We start from the raw sequence: 20542 nt of genomic DNA, 5'->3' as shown, positions 1-20542 counted from the left end.
TTCATAACTGAAACACTGGTTAAGTCAATCAATAACTTTAATTAATAAAGAGAATCTTCGTTTCTTTCCTTGAAACAAATATTTATGAAGCATCTTCTTTGAATAGGGCACTCAGGTGACTTTTTTGTTGGGATATTTACATATATATATATATATATATATACATATATATATATATATATGTGTGTGTGTGTGTGTGTATATTTCTGTTTCTCCTTCCCCCCCCATCTACCTTCTCTTCTGTCTTTTTACCAGGGGACTGATGGTGCAAGGAGATCCGCTATGCTGGACAGTGATGAGCCATTGTTGTTTCTCTATGATGATGTAACAACACTGTATGAAACCTTCCAGAGGGGTGTACAGGTGTCAAGTAAGCAGTTATGTTGAATTTTGGTGACAGATCCGTGTTGTCATGAAGCTTTTAGTGATTGATAAAAAATCAGCCCTGGTCTCACCCCCACCCCATTTACTCTGATTGAGCACTGGGAGGACACTGTGACAGATGCGGGGGTCCATGCTACCCAATGACATCGTGGTGGTGATGATGCTGTTATCCCCTCACTTCTAGAGTAATCCCTCAGCTAGTAAGCTCAGATTTCATTTTGTTATCTCCTCTGCTATTTAATAAAATAACACACAAAGCATGTTGCAAACCTCAAAGCAGTGTGTAAATGTTAGCTATTATTATTATTATTCATTGTTCCTCCTTTGTGCTTGAAGAGGACCAGTGACATCATGATGGTGGGGTCAAGGCACAGCGAGTTCCTGTGGCTGACCAGTCCAGTATGAGCTCAGAGGGCACTACCACAGGCCAGGCACAAATAGTCCATTTGAACATTTTTTTTATTATCTTTCTTTTTTGTACTTTTTAAGGTTTCTTCTATTTATTTATTTAATATTTTTTGTTTTCAGCATTGATTTGCACAAGAGTTTGAATTACAAATTTTATCCCCATTTCTACCCTCCCCCCCCACTCCAAGATGGCATATATTCTGGTTGCTCCATTTCCCTGTCAGCCCTCCCTTCTGTCACCCCACTCTCCCCATCCCTGTTTCCCCTACTTTCTTATAGGGCAAGATAGATTTCTATGCCCCATTGCCTGTATATCTTATTTCCTAGTTGCATGCAAAAACTTTTTTTGAACATCTGTTTATGAAACTTTGAGCTCCAAATTCTCACCCCTCTTCCCTTCCCACCCAACCTCCCTAAGAAGGCAAGCAATTCAACACAGGTCACATGCATATATTTATGTAAAACCCTTCCACAGTACTCATGTTGTGAAAGACTGACTATATTTTACTCCTTCCTAGCCTATCCCACTTTATCCAATTTTCTCCCTTGACCCTGTCCCTTTTTGAAAGTGTTTCTTTTCCATTACCTCCTCCCCCTATCTGCCCTCCCTTCTATCATCCCCCATTTTATCTCCTTCCTCCTTCTTTCCTGTGGGGTAAGATACCAAATCGAGTGTGTATGTTAATCCCTCCTAAGGTCAAACCTAATGAGAGCAAGATTCACTCATTCCCCTTCACCTGCCCCCTCTTCTCTTCCTACAGAACTCCTTTTTCTTGCCACTTTTATGTGAGATAATTTACCCCATTCTATCTCTCCCTCTCTCAATATATTCCTCTCTCATCTCTTAATTTGATTTTATTTTTTTAGATATCATTCCTTCATATTCAACTCGCCCTGTGCCCTCTGTCTCTCTATATATGTATATTCCCTTCAGCTACCCTAATACTGAGGTCTCATGAATTATACATATCATCTATCCATGTAAGAATGTAAACAAAACAGTTCAACTTTAGTAAGTCCCTTATGATTTCTCTTTCTTGCTTACCTTTTCATGCTTCTCTTGATTCTTGTGTTGGAAAGTCAAATTTTCTATTCAGCTCTGGTCTTTTCACTGAGAAAGCTTGAAAGTCCTCTATTATATTGAAAATCCATATTTTGCCTTGGAGCATGTTACTCAGTTTTGCTGGGTAGGTGATTCTTGGTTTTAATCCTAGCTCCACTGACCTCTGGAATATCATATTCCAAGCCCTTCAATTCCTTAATGTAGAAGCTGCTAGAACTTGGATTATTCTGATTGTGTTTCCACAATACTCAAATTGTTTCTTTCTGGCTGCTTGCAATATTTTCTCCTTAATCTGGGGCTCTGCAATTTGGTGACTATATTCCTAGGAGTTTTCTTTTTTCTGATATTTTTCAGGAGGCGATTGGTGGATTGTTTCAATTTCTATTTTCCCCTCTGATTCTAGAATATCAGGACTGTTCTCCTTGATAATTTCTTGAAAGATGATATCTAGGCTCTTTTTTTGATCATGGCTTTCAGGTAGTCCAATAATTTTTAAATTATCTCTCCTTACATAGAACAACTAAGTGAATTTTCCAATATCATTTCTCCCATTGATAACAGAGTCAGGGCTAGAATACAGGTCTCTTGATTGCCAGCCTAGGGAATTTTTTTATTATACATGCTAGTATGCACTCAAAGCTTCATTGATGTTGTGGGATGCATGACAGTTGGCTAAACAGAAATGCACACAAACTTTCCGTGTACTATCCACTACTGACAGGTGTTCTCCTGTTGCTTTTAACTTAGCTCTTGTGGACAAGACTGAGAAGGGGCTGGCAGAACTGTGGAGAGTTAGTATAACATAAAGTTCAAGTTCATAGGCTCATTGGATGGCACATTTCCACCTGAAAGAGACTTTGCCACGATTATCATCCAGGTCAACCCCCTCAGTCACTCAAGTACTTATTAAGCACCTACTATGTGCCAGACCCCTGTGCTAAGTACCGGTGACACACAAAAGGCAAAAGACAAAAGTGCTTGCTGTCAGTAGGAAACCATGGCCTAGAAGGCATAGTGACTTACCCAAATTGCAAAAAAAAAAAATCCCTTAGCGCATATGGACAGCTTTTGGTTAGTATCTGAATGTGGAGTACTGTCCAAAAAAAATTAAACTTAGACTTTGCCCACTTGTGCAATGGCTTCTTCAGTCATCAGGGTGTTGCAAGAGGATACAAATGAAATTAGCCTAATTGGAAAAAGTCACCACCATTCCAAAATCAAGGAGCAATGGATTTTGGATTATCTACATTATCACTCCCTTCCTTAGTGTGAATGTGTTATGAATTTACTTCTTCTTGCCAACACCACCTGCCCACAAAGCCAACTTAAACATTTTTCCTCTCTTACCAAATCTGGAAAACACAACTCAAGAGACCCAAGATCTCCTGACCTTTGCCTCTGAGGTCCCACCTTCATTTCCTTAACCTTATGTCTTGTCTTTTTCCTCCTCCTGTGACCAAGACTTTCCACTTCCTGTTAAGAACCTAAATTCTTGGCCAATAGGATTTGCCACTAAGACTCCCCACCCCACCCCGAAGCTTTTATGAGCTTGAATAAATCACGAGACTAAAGAAATACCTAAGGTAATCTCTGTCTTTTCTGAATTTGCACTAGAACACTGAACATGACTAAACCAAACAGAGCATAGGAATAATTTATGTTGTTGTTTCCTTAAAACAACAATGAAGCCTAGATCTAAACCCAACTACCAGGTAATAATGCAAAGCTAAGGATAATGCTTTGTTTTAAAATGTCTTCCTTTTTGACAATTATTTTTAGATAATGGCCCTTGTTTAGGCTCTCGGAAACCCAATCAACCATATGAGTGGATCTCGTATAAAGAGGTAAGAGTCTGTGTTTTCATACCTCATTCAGGCTACACACGTGTCATTTAATACTCGGTGCATTATGTAGAATGTTTGTAGAGCTAGAAGAAATTAGAAATCACCAATTTACTTATTTTACGGATGGAAAAAACTAAGATCTATCAAGGTGAATGAGTGCATAGAGAGGGCTGATGAGTGGCTCAGTATTAGAGCCCAGGTCCCGCAGGCCGATCCTGATTCCACCTCTCATATTTGAACCTGGAATGGTGTTTGTCCTGATCCAATCTTGGGAAATAGCACAGGTGCCTAAAGAAAGTGCTTAGAAGGTGTCGGCTGGTGCCTGAAGAGTGAGATTCTTCATGAATTTGGAAACAAAGGAAATATTGGCACCATGGACAACTCCCTCCTGGACACCCCACCCTCAGGGCACTCTGAGTCCTGGCTGGAACCAGCTTGAAGTAGTTGTACTATGGATGGAGAGGGATTTAACTGAGCTATAAAACTTTTACAGAGGGTGGTCAAGTTGATGGGGAAGGCAGGGTGGTGTTGTTTGCCACAAATGTAGATCTCTCTGCTTTTCCCCAGGCCAGATGGTGCCCTAGGAACAGCTGGAAATGTTGGTTTGGGAATGTTTCATGCTTAATAGTCCCAGAAAATTGGGCACTTCATCCCCAGGAAACCCAGCTGCCTAAAAAAGTCTCCCTCCCAAATACCCCTGGGTATAGAAATAAGCAAATATCTGAGATTCAGCTTAAGAAGCCAGATGAATTTGAGAACAGCCATGAAGTTTTCTATTTGCGATTGGCACAAGAATCAGTGGCCCGGCCCTCTTAGTTTAAGAGTGGTTTTACAAACAGAGTATCCTTGGCTGACCATTGGAGTGGGGAGGCTGGAGCGTGGGTCTGGTCTCTGTTTTTAGCCACTTAGGTACCCAGAAGTTTAGTGATGTACTTGTCTTTCCTGCTTAGGCTTAAAAAGTCCTTGTTTTCATCTCTATCCAGCATTTTTGACAGAATGCTTCCAAAGAGTTTTTATTTTAGAGTTTTCATCTTCAGTGGGAGGTGTTAGGATAGGAGTGTGAAAAGATCTGCAAAGAGCCCCTCATTCTTCTTAGGACCCAGTGTGGGAATGGTGCTAAGGAGATTCTCTTTAGTTTAATTAAAATAGAGAACATCTTTTCCTTGAACGCTTGTTTTTCACTACATTAAGAAAAACTGTTTTTTTAGTTTGTTCATTCTGTCAACCAGAACTCTCTTAATTGTGGTATGATGAGGAATACTGGATCTGGAATAAAACCCCCCAGCACCAGCGAGTCTTAACTAGATGAGCCTGGCGAAGTCATTTTAACCTCCTGTACTTGTATTTCCTCATCTGTAAAATGAGGTTGATACCACTTATATACTACCTACCTCACAGTGTTGCTGCAAAGAAAATAATTTGTAAACACTGCGTCATCGGAGAATGTGAGATACAGTTTTGGTTTTTGTTATTATGTGAACAGCAACCTTATAGCATTGATGGACTTAGGCCCTGCAGTATACTAAAGCGCTTTCTGAATTGTCAAAGGAAATTTTAATAATTTATCTTTGGTGTCAAATATCGTGGTGTTTAAATATATCCTCTAGTTCCTCATATATATATATATATATATATATATATATATATATATATATATATATGTATATATATATATAAAATATACACACACAGCATCTATATATAGCATATATTATATGTATATATATATGTATATCTGTATGTATACATATATAGCTGTAATCTATATGAACACACACGTAGAACTATAATCTGCATACACACATATAGCTAAAAACTACATACATACACACATATGGCTATAGTCTATATACACATACACATGTATAACGATAATCTACACACACATATATAGCTATAATATGTATATGTACACATTATAGCTATAATCTATACACACACACATATAGCTATAATCTACATACACGCATGTATAGCAATAATCTGTATAAAGCATTGTCATTTTCTACCAAGAACACTGCATTCTCTGATGATGCTGGATATCAAGGTATTCTGCATTGTTTGGACTACTGAGTTTTCTGAACTTCCTAGCTCACATATTATAGACTAGGTTTTGAAGAATATCTAAATTAAACAACTTGCTGGTCTTGGTGACCCGGACCCATAATCTCTGCCTCCTAGGAGGCTGGGGTTGGTGGATTTCTGGAGCTCAGGAGTTCTGAGCTGAAGTCACGAGTCTGGCTCTAATATGGTGAAGCCCCTGTGAGTAGCAGGGGGAAGGGGAGCAGGAGTCATAAGGAAGGGGACTGGGCTTTCTCCCAAGGGCTGGCCTGGCCCTGGTTAGAAAGGGAGGGCCAGTCAGTAGTAGGACTGGGCTTGGGGGTAGCCACTGCACTCCTGGCCTGCTTGAGATAGGAAGGCCCATCCTCAAAAATAAAACTAAGCTTAACAAAACAAATTTTAAAAATTGAAATTGCAAATATTTTTCTGAGTGCTCCCCCTCCCCCTTCTCCACAGTTGTAAATATTAGAATCTTAACAATAGTCTCTGGGATGATAATTAATCCAGCCTGGCCAATATCTGCCCTCCTCTGAGCAGAATGAAAGTAGGATCCTGACTGGAAGCCCCACTAAAGTCTGAGGAGAATTCCCCTGGCTAGAGCCATGGGGTTTCGGGCAGGTCTCTCTGAGACCCCTCTGAGCTTCGGTTTCTTCTTCTGTTATTAAAGTGGATAGTATAATGTCTATCCTACCCACCTCACGAGGTGGTTTTACAGAGAACACATTCCATTACTTACAGGGTCTTATAACGGGCAAGCTATGATTAGGCTCAATAAGGCAGGGAGGCCTTGAGGACAGGGTAGGAGGAGGCAGAAGAGGCTTTGCAAGGTAGAAGCAGTCCAGAGGTGCCTGGTCAGCAGGCCCCAGCCTTCAGAAACCTAAGAAGGAAAAGGAGTGAAAAAAGGGCCATTCCATTTATAGCTGGTGGCTCATGGAGGGCACAGTTTTAATAGGAAGTAGGAGAGGAGAGGAGATTGAAGAGAGGAAGGGGAGAGGAGAAGTGAGTAGCTAGTGAAGAAGAGAGAGAGAGAGAGAAAGAGAGAGAATCACCTGAGGAAATATCATGTGAGTAGGGGTAGAGTTTGGGGTTTTGTTATTGTTATTTGTTTTGTTTTAAAGATAGGCAAAGTATAGGGCACCAGAAGCTGTGAAGATAGTTGTTGGGAATGCAGCCAAGAGGGAAGGAGGAAATAAGCATTTACTAAGCACCCACTATGTGCCAGGCACTGTGCTAAGCACTTTACTATTATCTCATTTCATCCTCACAACAACCCTGAGAGGTAAGAGTTATTATTATCCCCATTTTACAGTTGTGGAAACTGAGGCAAAGAGAAGTTACATGACTTGGCTAGAGGCACACAGCTATTAAGTCTCAGGGTGAATTTGAACTCAGATCTTTCTGACACCAGGCCCAGTGCTCTATTCACTGGGTCACCAGCTGCCTCTGTACTTGAATTGTCCTGAGAGGCAGCTTGTTACAATGGATGGAGCTGGACACTTGAAGTCGGGAAGATTCTGAGTTCCAGTTTAGGTCGTCCTGGGTTTCTGAATAATCAGGGGTGGAAGTGGTATGATGATATCTATAGTAATTCAGAGGATTTGTACTTGGCAGTCCTGCATTTAAAACTTTTTTGCTCTGGGGGGCGGAGCCAAGATGGCGGCTGGTAAGCACGGACTAGAGTGAGCTCCGTACCCGAGTCCCTCCAAAAACCTATAAAAATGGCTCTGAACCAATTCTAGAACAGCAGAACCCACAGAACAGCAGAGGGAAGCAGGGCTCCAGCCCAGGACAGCCCGGATAGTCTCTGGGTGAGCTCTATTCCACACGGAGCTGGGAGCTGGGAGCTGGGAGCTGGGAACGGAGTGGAGCAGAGCCAAGCCTGAGCGGCGTGGACGATCCAGTCCAGAAGCCGGGCGGAGGGGGCCCTAGCGCCCTGAATATGTGAGCAGTTACCAGACCCCTCGACCCACAAACACCAAAGACTGCGGAGAAGGTTAGTGGGAAAAGCTGCGGGAGTGGAAGGAGTTCGCGGTTCGGCTTCCAGCCCCGGGGGCAGCGGAGGTGGGGCAGCTACAGCTGTTGTTACTTCCGGCTCCAGGCCCACCTGGTGGGGGGAATTAAGTGGCGGATCACAGCAGGGGTGCACAGCCTGCTGAAGATCTGAGCCCAGTCTGGACTGGGGGTCCTTGGGGAAGGAGGAGTGCGGCTCTGACAGAGCTGGCACCTCCCCCCCAAACGTAGAACATAGAACTCTGTAATCTACAAGCAGTCATACCCCACTGAAAAACTCAAGGGCCAAGTTAGTTGGTTGGGAATAGGGCCAGGACGCGAAAACGCGCCCAGATTCAGTCTCAGACTTTGGATTCTTTCTTTGGTGACAAAGAAGACCAAAACATACAGCCTAAAGAAGACAGCAAAGTCATAGAGCCTACAACCAAAGCCTCCAAGAAAAACATGAACTGGCCCCAGACCATAGAAGAACTCAAAAAGGATTTGGAAAAGCAAGTTAGAGAAGTAGAGGAAAAATTGGGAAGAGAAATGAGAAGGATGTGAGAAAACCATGAAAAACAAGTCAATGACTTGCTAAAGGAGACCCAAAAAAATACTGAAAAATACACTGAAGAAAACAACACCTTACAAAATAGACTAACTCAAATGGCAAAAGAGCTCCAAAAAGCCAATGAGGAGAAGAATTCCTTGAAAGGCAGAATTAGCCAAATGGAAAAGGAGGTCCAAAAGACCACTGAAGAAAATACTACTTTAAAAATTAGATTGGAGCAAGTGGAAGCTAGTGACTTTATGAGAAATCAGGACATTATAAAACAGAACCAGAGGAATGAAAAAATGGAAGACAATGTGAAATATCTCCTTGGAAAAACCACTGACCTGGAAAATAGATCCAGGAGAGATAATTTAAAAATTATTGGACTACCTGAAAGCCATGATCAAAAAAAGAGCCTAGATACCATCTTTCAAGAAATTATCAAGGAGAACTGCCCTGATATTCTAGAGCCACAGGGCAAAATAGAAATTGAAAGAATCCATCGATCGCCTCCGCAAATAGATCCCAAAAAGAAATCTCCTAGGAATATTGTTGCCAAATTCCAGAGCTCCCAGATCAAGGAGAAAATACTGCAAGCAGCCAGAAAGAAACAATTTGAATATTGTGGAAACCCAATCAGAATAATCCAAGATCTGGCAGCTTCTACATTAAGAGATCGAAGGGCTTGGAATGCGATATTCCGGAGGTCAATGGAGCTAGGATTAAAACCTAGAATCACCTACCCAGCAAAACTAAGTATCATGTTCCAAGGCAAAATATGGACTTTCAATAAAATGGAGGACTTTCAAGCTTTCTCAGTGAAAAGACCAGAACTGAATAGAAAATTTGACTTCCAAACACAAGAATCAAGAGAAGCATGAAAAGGTAATCAAGAAACGGAAATTGCAAGGGACTTACTAAAGTTGAACTGTTTTGTTTACATTCCTACATGGAAAGATGATGAGTATGATTCATGAGACCTCAGTATTAGGGTAGTGGAAGGGAATATGCATATATATATGCATATATATAGGTTTATGTATATATATAAGTGAATGTGTATGTATGCATGTATCTATGTGTATATGTATGTATGTGTATGTAGGTGTATATATATATATATGTAAAAGAGAGAGAGCAGACACAGGGTGAGTTGAGGATGAAGGGAAGATAGGTAAAAGAAATAAAATGAAATTAAGGGATGAGAGAGTAACTTACTGAGAGAGGGAGATAGGGAGAGATAGAATGGGGTGGATTATCTCCCATAAAGGTGGCAAGAGGAAGCAGTTCTAGGAGAGGAAGGGAGTGGGCAGGTGAGGGGGGAATGAGTGAACCTTGCTCTCATCAGATTTGGCCTGAGGGGGAATACCATACATACTCAGTTGGGTATCTTACCCCACAGGAAAGAAGAGGGAGGAAGATAAAAAAAAAAAATAAAAGGCAGGGGGATGATGGAGTGGAGGGCAGATGGGGGTGGAGGTAATCAAAACAAACACTTTGGAAAGGGGACAGGGTCAAGGAAGAAAATTCAATAAAGCGGGATGGGTTGGGAAGGAGCAAAATGTAGTTAGCCTTTCACAACATGAGTATTGTGGAAGGGTTATACATAATAATACATGTGTGGCCTAGGTTGAATTGCTCAACTTCTTAGGGAGGGTGGGTGGGAAGGGAAGAGGGAAGGGAATTTGGAACTCAAAGTTTTAAAATCAGATGTTCAAAAACAAAAAAACTTTTTGTATGCAACTAAAAAATAAGATACACAGGCAATGGGGCGTAGAAATTTATCTTGCCCTACAAGAAAGGAAGGGAAAAGGGGATGAGAGGGGAGGGGGGTGATAGAGGGGAGGGCTGACTGGGGAACAGGGCAACCAGAATATACGCCATCTTGGAGTGGGGGGGAGGGCAGAAATGGGGAGAAAATTTGTAATCCAAACTGTTGTGAAAATCAATGCTGGAAACCAAATATGTTAAATAAATAAATTGCATTAAAAAAATAAAAAAAAAACTTTTTTGCTCTTGTTTAAAAGGGACATTGAAAGCAATGCTGTTTCATCCTCTATTTACTCCAAATAAAAAAACCTGGGCTGCTTTGCGTAGCCAATATTGACACGCGAAGGTGCTTCATGTTGAGGAAATATGAAACACAAAAATGAAAACTGATGGCTAGGAGTGTGGATTATTTTGTAAGAGAATTCAACATGAGTTCCTTTAATGAGGAGCTGCTCTGAGGTTTTCAGATGCAATTGAATTTACTCAATGCAGAACTGTCAGTCAAAACATACCTGCTTATGCATGCATGTGTGATATAGTGAAAAGAACTTCAGATCTGGGTTCAAAAACTGGCCCCAAACCTTGCTGCAATATCACAGGCAAGGAACTACCTCCCTGAGCTAGAATTTCCTTATCTCTATAAAGAAAATAAAAATACTCCACTTACCTTGCAGAATTGTGAGCAACTCTTTCTGAAACCTTTGCTATCTGAATGGGAGATACAGATCTCCTTCCATCCCCTCAGCCCTGTCTTTGTATCATGAATTGGCCATTTACTGAGTAGGACTACATTTGTATGCTTGCTGGGTGCCTCCTGTGGGATTCTTCTACTGAATTTCCTTTTATTTCAGGTTGCAGACAAGGCCGAATGTGTGGGCTCAGCACTGCTCCAGAAGGGTTACAAGGCATCACCAGATCAATATTTTGGCATCTTTTCTCAAAATAGACCTGAGGTATTAATGATTAAGGATGGACTGTTTGACCACCTAGTTGTTAGCTTTTTGGTTTGCCTTGATTTTTGGTCATGCCGAGGAGTATTAGAGTTCTCAGCTGCTTTCACACACAATTATGTCTTGTGCTCTGCCTCTTACTGAGAGCCTGGCTTTACATAAAGCCTTAGCATTTCAAGGGGACTCAAACAAAGGTTCTTTTGGTGAATGTCCCCCCTAATAACAATGCCTGATCACACATCTATTATCAAATCCTCAGAACATATATTGGACAGAGAGGAAACTTCTTTGTTTAAGGCCTTTAATAAAAAAATTTAAAAATTGTAACTTAGTATAAGTGGGTAGAAACCAAGATAAAATTTTTCCAATGAAACTACTCATATTTGTTCCTGCAAAAGATATTTTCATTCTAGTAAGATCAAAGAAGTTAAAAATTAAATTCCTTCAGGATTGCCAACAACTCAAAAGAAAGTGCCTTGGGACTGACTAGCCTGTGTTGACTTTCAGCTCACAGCATTTTATTACATCCTTTCTACCAGACAGTCATACAAGATGTCAATACAAACACAGAGCAAATCAATTAAACACCAATTACAAACAGTTGTGATTTGACAATTATTCTGCCACTAAGTTGGTCATCAGAGGAGCAGTTCCCATTTAAGAAATGGCACCATTAACCCATCTTAGCATCTTCAAAGTATTCTTCCTCTCACTGATTTTTGACCATCTAGACTGGTTTGCTGTCACTTTACCGTGTCATCTGTCATATACAAAAACCAAATGCTTCAGGCAGAAATCTGTATTTCCTTCTTGGTCTTAAATATGGTGCGGAAAAGACATGCAATAAGTGAATGAGTTAGCTATCCTATCAAAGGATGATTTCATAATAAAGCAAAAATTATAGCAAGTTGCATGCTTGATAAGAGAACAGTAGCTACCTTTTTGTTCTTTTGTTACAATCACACTTGCTTAATAGGTTAAGTTGTCTTCTCTTATGCTACATTAAAATAGCATTTTCTGCAGGGATGCATTATGTTTCTGCCTTCATGCCTTGAGCAAACATGTTGTACTCTATATTGAGAAATCCTGTTCAAGTAGTCCATAATTTTGTCTCAGTGTGGGAAAGGGAGTGACAGATTGAGAGGTAGAAAGAGAGACAGAGAGACAGACACAGAGATGGGGCCAGGGTTGGGGAGAAGGGTCAGGGGACACCCAAGAAGAGTATAGACTGGTTGTCCCAAAAGTCTTACTGCGGTTCCAGTAGCTTTAAACTACACTAAGACTTTTGGGAGACCTTGTCCTGTCTATTTTTGCCTTTCCTAAACCAGAGGAGTGAGTGTTTTTAACCTCATGAGCAATTTCTAAGATCAGGCAGGTAGAATTTTCATCTAGTTCTTGATCTAAATTGGCTGGCTTTAATCTAGACATGACATCTATATTCAGGTTTGTAGACACATATTCCCTCAGAGTTGTGCAGATCCATGTGGCCTAGTGATTGTAAAGAAAACCTCTTCTGGTGTCAGGTGAAAGAGTAAGCTAATTGGGATGTTAGCTAATTAGCAGTTTAGGGACTTCAGGTTAGTTGTTGAATGAATTTACTCCTTAGATTGTGCTTTGTGGAACTCCACAGAGTCTAGCCAGCCTGTGGGGGTGTTTTTTGTTACTGTTTTTCTGCAGGGTTTTTTGAAACAGTGAAAGAACTCCCAGCATATTGAGTCCCTGACTTCATGCCAGGGAGCCACATTAGAATGCTGCTTTAGTGCTACACCCACCATTTCAGGAAACCCATACCTCCTCCTCCTAGAGTGGAACTATCTTTGTGGAACTTCAGTGCTTTTATTCCCAACACATCCAGGACGTCCTGTATTAAAGTAAAACCTCATAATGGTCGAGAACAACAGAAAGCACATTCTTACTCTTCAGGAATTGCTCTGTGCTCGTGCTTACTTACGGTACCCTTACACAGCTACCTTATAGCAGAGATCTTTTAGCTAACTTTTTGCCATTTTTTCTGGGGTATGGGAGCTTTGCAGCATTCCCAAGTACAAATCAGCAGACAATGGGCATATACTGAGTGAATCTACATTTTTTTTTCCCCAGCCCAACCTTAGACACTGTGGATACCTCTAATGGTTAGTTTTTTCTTACATCAAAATTACTTGTGCCTTTCTGCAGCTTCCATGCTTTGGTCTGAGCCTTCTTCCATAAGATTACTATCTTCAGGTATTTGAAGGACTCTTATCTCCCCATCCCCACCAAGTCTTCCTTTTTCCAGGCTAAAAATCCCCAGTTTCTTCAAATCTGATCATGAAATGAGCATGATCTCCAGGCTTCTTGCCACCCTAATTGCTTTCTTCTAGACTTGCTTTCACTTCTCAGTATCCTTCCTAGAAGCACGGTCCAGAACTGAACACAGTACTGTGGATGTTGTCTGACCAGGGTATAGGCAGGAGGGACTGCCGCTGCTCTAGTTCTGTGTACCTTGTAGCCCAAAAGAGCATTTGGGTTGAGTTTTTTCAGTTCTTATGTCACACAGTAGAATCCTCATATTACTTAACTTAACATACACACACACACACATACTCCCATATAATTCTGCCTTGTTTTCTTGCCTGGACTGTAAGCCCCTGAAGGCAGGAAATACATTTTACACTGCTTTGTCCTCTATATAATTCTCGGCATGGTGTCTTGCATACAACCTTATTAGGAAGCTCTAGAGGTTTTTAAGATGATCCTTTAGTACATGATGCTTCTATGACATTTTTTTCTTTTTCTTTTGTTTTCTCTTCTGACCCCCACCATGTAGTGGGTGATTATCCAACAAGGTTGCTATGCCTACTCGATGGTAGTGGTCCCTCTTTATGATACTCTTGGAAATGAAGCAATCATATACATAATTAACAAAGGTAAGTTGTTTGTGTTCTTTCAACTGGATGTTGGTTTAACAATTGACTAAACGTGGTTCTTTTGATTATTTCTCTTTCATTTAATGTGTGTGTGTTTTGGGGGGGTGGTATTTTAATGGCATTGTCCAATCTGTTTAAAGGATAAAAGGATCTAATGCTGCTTTAATGTGAAGTGAATATGTGGTATCATGGTACTGAATAGTACTTGGACCTTCAATAATGTGCTAAATTTAATCTTAATTGTATCATTTCTCTTCCAGCTGAACTGTCTTTGGTTTTTGTGGATAAGCCAGAGAAAGCCAACCTCATGTTAGACTCTGTAGAAAACAAGCTAACCCCAGGTCTCAAAACCATAATCATCATGGATCCCTTTGATAGTGATGTCGTGGAACGAGGCAAGAAATGTGGGGTGGAAATAATGAGCATGAAAGCATTCGAGGTAATCACCTAGGACTGTTCTGCTGTCATAGGGAATCATAGCATGCTAGGGCTGAAAAAGACCTCAGGGGATGATCATCAAGTTCACCTGCTTTTCAGATGAGGAAACTGAGACCTAAAGAAATTAAGTGACTCGCCAGAGATCACGCAACTAGTTAGTGATAAAGGTATGACCAGGATGGAGGTTCCCTAATTTCTAAATCCAATGATTTCCCCACTATCTCACCCCTGCTTTCTATGTGTGGATTTTTTACCAAGGGTTTAATTGGCTCCTTGGCCCAAGTATCATAGCCCAAGAAAGGTAAAGTCGTGCCTTTTAATCCTTGTGTGTGCCAATTGGCTTTATCCTGTTCCATGGATATAGACAGTACTTCTAAGGTGGGTTGGTCATTTTCCCTAGCCCAGTCATGTAACCAAGAAAGTAGAAATCCTTCTCTGTGTCTGGACATACAACTTATACGTGTCCAATAGACTTTATACTGAAAGAAAACACCTTGTGATGAACATAGAAGTAGCCAAACATTTAGGTATAGAGTACGTATTGTGGTCCAAGACCATGAGAAGGTACTTGTGATTTGTAGACTGCTTGTAGTCAGACTTCCTAAAGTAACTCAAGCCTTCTCTGCCTTTTTGAATGTGAATTAGACTTTCAGGTTTCCACAAACTGGAAGTCTGAAAGGTGTTCTTGAAAGAGATTGGAGCCAGGTGGTTGTTGTTATTGTTGAGTCGTGTCCAATTCTTTGTGACCCCATGGGCCATAGCGCTCCAAGCCCCTCTGTCCTCTACTATGTCCCAAAGTCTGCCCAAGCTCCTGTTTATTGTTTCTGTGACACCATCCATCTTACCCTCTGCCATCCCATCTTCTTTTGACTTCAATCTTTCCCAATATCAGGATAAAATAGGTTAATCCCCACTTCTGATGCTACCTATGTGACCTTGAGAAAGTCAACCTCTCTAGCCCTAAGTTCTCTCAAGTATGAAGTGAGGGGGTTTGACTAGATAGACCTCCTGGTCCCTTCCATGTCGTGAATCCGGGGTCCTAGGAACCTGTGACTCTAGCTAAGTCAGTCGACCTGTCTGAGCTTCCGTTTCCTCGTGGAAGATGGAAATAATAGCACTATGTCACAGGGGGTCGTGAGAACTGAAGGAGATAAAAGCAGTTGGCAGACTTGAAAAAGCATCACAAAAATGAGCTATTATTCTTAGTTCATGGTATAGTCAACCCAGATAGTCACTTCCTAGATGTCTGAAAAGCAGGAAGCTATTTAGAATAGTCTTTTAGGAGTATGTCCCCCTCAATGTGCCCTCCTGAGAGTTTCTCTTTTCAGCAATCATTTCTCTTTCTAAAGGTGGCTGGGTGGAGAGGGGAAGATTCCTGCAAATACAGATTTCTAGAACCTCACACCTCGCGGGTGTGAAAGCTAGAGGTAGTTGGATCTCTTCAGGCTGAACTGACACTTAAGTCTCTCTCTTGTGGAGGATCTGTTTCTGTTTTATTTTTGCCTCTTTCAATGAACTAAACTTATGTATGGCATTGCACTAGCTGGCAGGATTGTGTGTCTGTGTACACACACAGAGTGTATATGCATGTATGTGTGTACGGCATCCATGTCCTCCTATGCACACACACAAATTATTAAAGAGGGTGTCTGAAAGTCATACCTCCTAGGCTGGAAAAAAATTCTATCAAAGGACGTTGTGTCAGGAGAAATTTATATTTAAATTAGGCAGAACATTTACCATCTTCAAATAATACGGTTTGTTTCCAACATTAGAGACCTTAACACCTCTTACATAAGAACAGTAGAATCTATTTAGGAAAGTGAAGAGTAGTGCTTAATTAGGTTCAGATTTAGTTTAATCCCAACTACTATAGTTATTTGATTCAGGAAATTAAGCTTTCCTCATTGAGGAGTTAGCTATTAAGGGAAGGATACCAAAGCACCTGGTTAGCATTTCCCTGAACATTTACACTTCTCTGTATCTATGTCTTACACCTAGCACAGCCCTTGGCACCTCCCATCAAGACCAGACCAAATGGTAACTTGTATCCTATTTTCCCTCATTTCTGTTTTAGGACCTGGGAAGAGCTAACAGGAGGAAGCCAAAGGTACGTGTGCAAGGAAATCATCCCACCAGACTTTTGTTGTCCCCTCAGAGCTACCTCCGTTCTGTGACATGAAAACAACCAAGTCATCTCAGGAAAGCAGTAGAGCCCTTAGCCTCCCTGGAATGTTATCCTTGACTGGCTTCTTCAGGCTTGTACTAAATTTGTTCCTAACCATTTTAGCCTCCGTCGCCTGGTGACCTTGCCGTGATTTGTTTCACCAGTGGGACAACAGGTAAGTTTTGAAATGGGAGAGGCTTTGTATAGAAACTGGAAGGTTTGTGCTTCTTTCAGAGAATGAAGCCCCTCTCTCACCCTTGTTACTGAATGCAGTAGATAGGTTGTGGAGGCCACCTGGCCTGGCCACAGTGTGCCTTCTCAGTGTTTCCTAGAAAACTTTAAGCCTCTAGTAGAACAAAAGTGTCAAACTCAAACAAAAATGGCGGCCACCTAAGGATCCGTGGGCTGCATGCTGACTTCATTTTAAAATGCTTTTATCTAGGTTTTACTGGTTTTTTTCTCTTCTTGAATATTTCCCAAATACATCTTAATCTGATTCCAGCGCATTGGGGAATGCAGGTGTGTGACACCTCATTCAGTAAGGTCTCAAATAATTCTTGATGAATGTACCCATTCTCTAAGGCAGGTGATGCCTTAGGGTGATTTTGAGTGTAGGAATCCCTGCTTTTCCCTTCCTGCTATCCACCATTCAAAACAGGGCCACACACATATCACCAATGGTAAAGTTTACTGAGCCCAGCCCCTGGATTTTGGCAGAGGGCCTGGTTGGTGGTGGGACAGGGTATGACAGGTATTGAAGGCCTTGACTTACTGGACTTGTGTTTTCCAAACTGCTATCAATCTTAGCTGGGTGTCTCAGTAGACAGAGGGCTGGCCCTTTTAGCCAAGGACTCATCTTGCTGAGTTGAAATCCAGCTTTAGACACTTACTAGCTGTGTGACCTTGGGCAAATCACTTAACCTCTGTCTGCCTCAGTTTTCTCAGTGGTAAAATGAAAATCATAGCAGTACCTCCCAGGGTTGTTGTGAGGAGCAAATGAGAGAATATTTGCAGTTCCTGGCATATAGTAGGTGCCAAATAATTGCTAGCTCTTATGATTAATGCGGTTGTCATTATCTTCCTTAGAATGTATACCATTGGCTTTAACTCTCTTCTGCTTCCACTCTGTTCTGCAGGAGATCCCAAAGGCGCATTGATCACTCATGAAAATATAGTGAGCAACTGTTCAGCTGTTGTGAAAGTGGCAGAGGTAACCTTTGCAAATGCTAGAATGGCCATCTGTATTAGGAGATATTAAGCCACAAGAATTTAAGTAGTTAAGCCCATAGTTCCTTGGTGATCCAGTTGGAAGTATGGGCAATTTTGGAATTTTTATTAAGATGTGGGTGGAGCACACTCATAAGGTCCCCTTCTCTAAAATGGCAGTCTCATGACCCTGCATCCCAACTCCTGCCTGCCACCATGGAGGCAGATTGGCCAGTAAAAGCTCTTAAAAACTTGGACAGTGAAACTGCATTTGAATGTTGCCATAAAGATTTTGTTAAGAAAACAAAAGAGAGTACAGAGGAAGGCCTAAATGTGTTATATCTGCTTGACTGATGACATTTCAGCATCCCTTTGAGGATGCTAAATAATGCCAGATGGGTAGGCTCATTCATACTATGGATCTCCCAACTTCCCAAGATCTACCATCTTCTTGTGAAGAGGTTAAAATTTGTCATCCCAGGTGCCTTTAATGCTTGACCAATATGTTTGTTATCTGCTCACTTCCAGTTACACTTAGACAATCCTCTTATTTGATGATGTGGTATCAGAACAATCAATGTCACTTTTGTCCAGCAAAAGACATTCTCTTTGTCCACCACTGAGCCTTACATATCTGATTTTTGCAGTCCTTCTAAAATATTCATTTGTCTTAATTTTTTTTTAATTTATTTATTATATTTAGTTTTCAGCATTGATTTTCACAAAAGTTTGAATTACAAATTTTCTCCCCATTTCTACCCTTCCCCCACTCCAAGATGGCATATATTCTGGTTGCCCCATTCCCCACTCAGCCCTCCCATCTGTCCCCCCACTCCCCTCCCATCATCCTTTCCCTTCTTCTCTTGTAGGGCAAGATAAGTTTCTATGCCCCATTGCCTGTGTATATTATTTCCTAGTTGCATGCAAAAACATTTTTGTTGTTGTTGTTTTTGAATGTCTGTTTTTAAAAACTTTGAGTTCCAAATTCTCTCCCCTCTTCCCTCCCCACCCACCCTCCCTAAGAAGGCAAGCAATTCAACATAGGCCACATGGGTATCATTAAGTAAAACCCTTCCTTAATACTCATGTTGTGAAAGATTAACTATGTTTTGCTCCTTCTTAACCTATCCCCCTTTATTGAATTTTCCCCCTTGACCCTGTCCCTTTTTGAAAGTGTTTGTTTTTGATTACCTCCTCCCCCCGTCTGCCCTCCCTTCTATCATCCCCCCCTTTTTTATCTTCTTCCTCCTTCTTTCCTGTGGGGTAAGATACCCAATTGAGTGTGTATGGTATTGCCTCCTCAGGTCAAATCCAATGAGAGCAAGATGTACTCATTCCCCCTCACCTGCCCCCTCTTCCCTTCCTACAGAACTACTTTTTCTTGCCACTTTTATGTGAGATAATTTATCCCATTCTATCTCTCCCTTTCTCCCTCTCTCCATATATTCCTCTCTTATCCCTTAAATTGATTTTATTTTTTTAGATATCATCCCTTCATATTCAACTCACCCTGTGCCCTTTGTGTGTGTGTGTATATATATATATACATATATATACACACACACACATATACACACCTACACATATACATACATAGACACACACATATGTATATATATGTATAAACATATATATATATATATATGCATATTCCTTTCAGCTACTATGATATTGAGGTCTCATGAATCATACACATCATATTTCTATGTAGGAATGTAAACAAAACAGTTCAACTTTAGTAAGTCCCTTATGATTTCTCTTTCTTGTTTACCTTTTCATGCTTCTCTTGATTCTTGTGTTGGAAAGTCAAATTTTCTATTTAGCTCTGGTCTTTTCACTGAGAAAGCTTGAAAGTCCTCTATTTTATTGAAAATCCATATTTTGCCTTGGAGCATGATACTCAGTTTTGCTGGGTAGGTGATTCTTGGTTTTAATCCTAGCTCCATTGACCTCCGGAATATCGTATTCCAAGCCCTTCGGTTCCTTAATGTGGAGGCTGCCAGGTCCTGTGTTATCCTGATTGTTTTTCCACAATATTCAAATTGTTTCTTTCTGGCTGCTAGCAGTCTTTTCTCCTTGTCCTGGGAGCTCTGGAATTTGGTGACAATGTTCCTAGGGGTTTTGGGATCTATTTGAGGAGGCGATCGGTGGATTCTTTCAATTTCTATTTTGCCCTCTGGCTCTAGAATATCATGGCAATTCTCCTTGATAATTTCTTGAAAGATGATATCTAGGCTCTTTTTTTGATCATGGCTTTCAGGTAGTCCAATAATTTTTAAATTATCTCTCCCGCATCTATTTTCTAGGTCAGTGGTTTTTCAAATGAGATATTTCACATTGTCTTCCATTTTTTCATTCCTTTGGTTCTGTTTTATAATATCTTGATTTCTCATCAAGTCACTAGCTTCCACTTGCTCCAATCTAATTTTTAAAGTAGTATTTTCTTCAGTGGTCTTTTGGATCTCCTTTTCCATTTGGCTAATTCTGCCTTTCAAGGCATTCTTCTCCTCATTGGCTTTTTGGAACTCTTTTGCCATTTGAGTTAGTCTATTTTTTAAGGTGTAATTTTCTTCAGTATTTTTTTGGGTCTCCTTTAGCATGTCCTTGACTTGTTTTTCATGGTTTTCTTACATCATTCTCATTTCTCATCCCAATTTTTCCTCTACTTCTCTAACTTGCTTTTCCAACTCCTTTTTGAGCTCTTCCATGGCCTGAGACCAGTTCATGTTTTTCTTGGAGGCTTTTGGTGTAGGCTCTTGCACTTTGTTGACTTCTTCAGGCTGTATGTTTTGGTCTTCTTTGT

The 20542-nt window shown here is 40.8% G+C and overlaps 1 protein-coding gene across 1 annotated transcript in view; it reads left to right on the top strand.

Annotated features, from left to right (window-relative positions):
• The window catches only part of LOC118854049 (long-chain-fatty-acid--CoA ligase 1-like), a 101228-nt gene that overhangs the window by 56355 nt on the left and 24331 nt on the right, over nucleotides 1-20542 (top strand). The window contains exons 3-10 of the mRNA XM_036764354.1: nucleotides 256-370; nucleotides 3635-3699; nucleotides 10924-11025; nucleotides 13829-13928; nucleotides 14189-14367; nucleotides 16444-16476; nucleotides 16657-16708; nucleotides 17670-17743. Coding sequence (XP_036620249.1) covers nucleotides 256-370; nucleotides 3635-3699; nucleotides 10924-11025; nucleotides 13829-13928; nucleotides 14189-14367; nucleotides 16444-16476; nucleotides 16657-16708; nucleotides 17670-17743 — 720 coding nt within the window. The remainder of the gene's footprint in view (nucleotides 1-255; nucleotides 371-3634; nucleotides 3700-10923; nucleotides 11026-13828; nucleotides 13929-14188; nucleotides 14368-16443; nucleotides 16477-16656; nucleotides 16709-17669; nucleotides 17744-20542) is intronic.

Source organism: Trichosurus vulpecula, chromosome 6, assembly GCF_011100635.1.
Source record: "Trichosurus vulpecula isolate mTriVul1 chromosome 6, mTriVul1.pri, whole genome shotgun sequence".
NCBI lineage: Eukaryota > Metazoa > Chordata > Mammalia > Diprotodontia > Phalangeridae > Trichosurus > Trichosurus vulpecula.
Note: the sequence above shows the minus strand (reverse complement) of the source record. Positions and strands in the feature narration are given on the sequence as shown.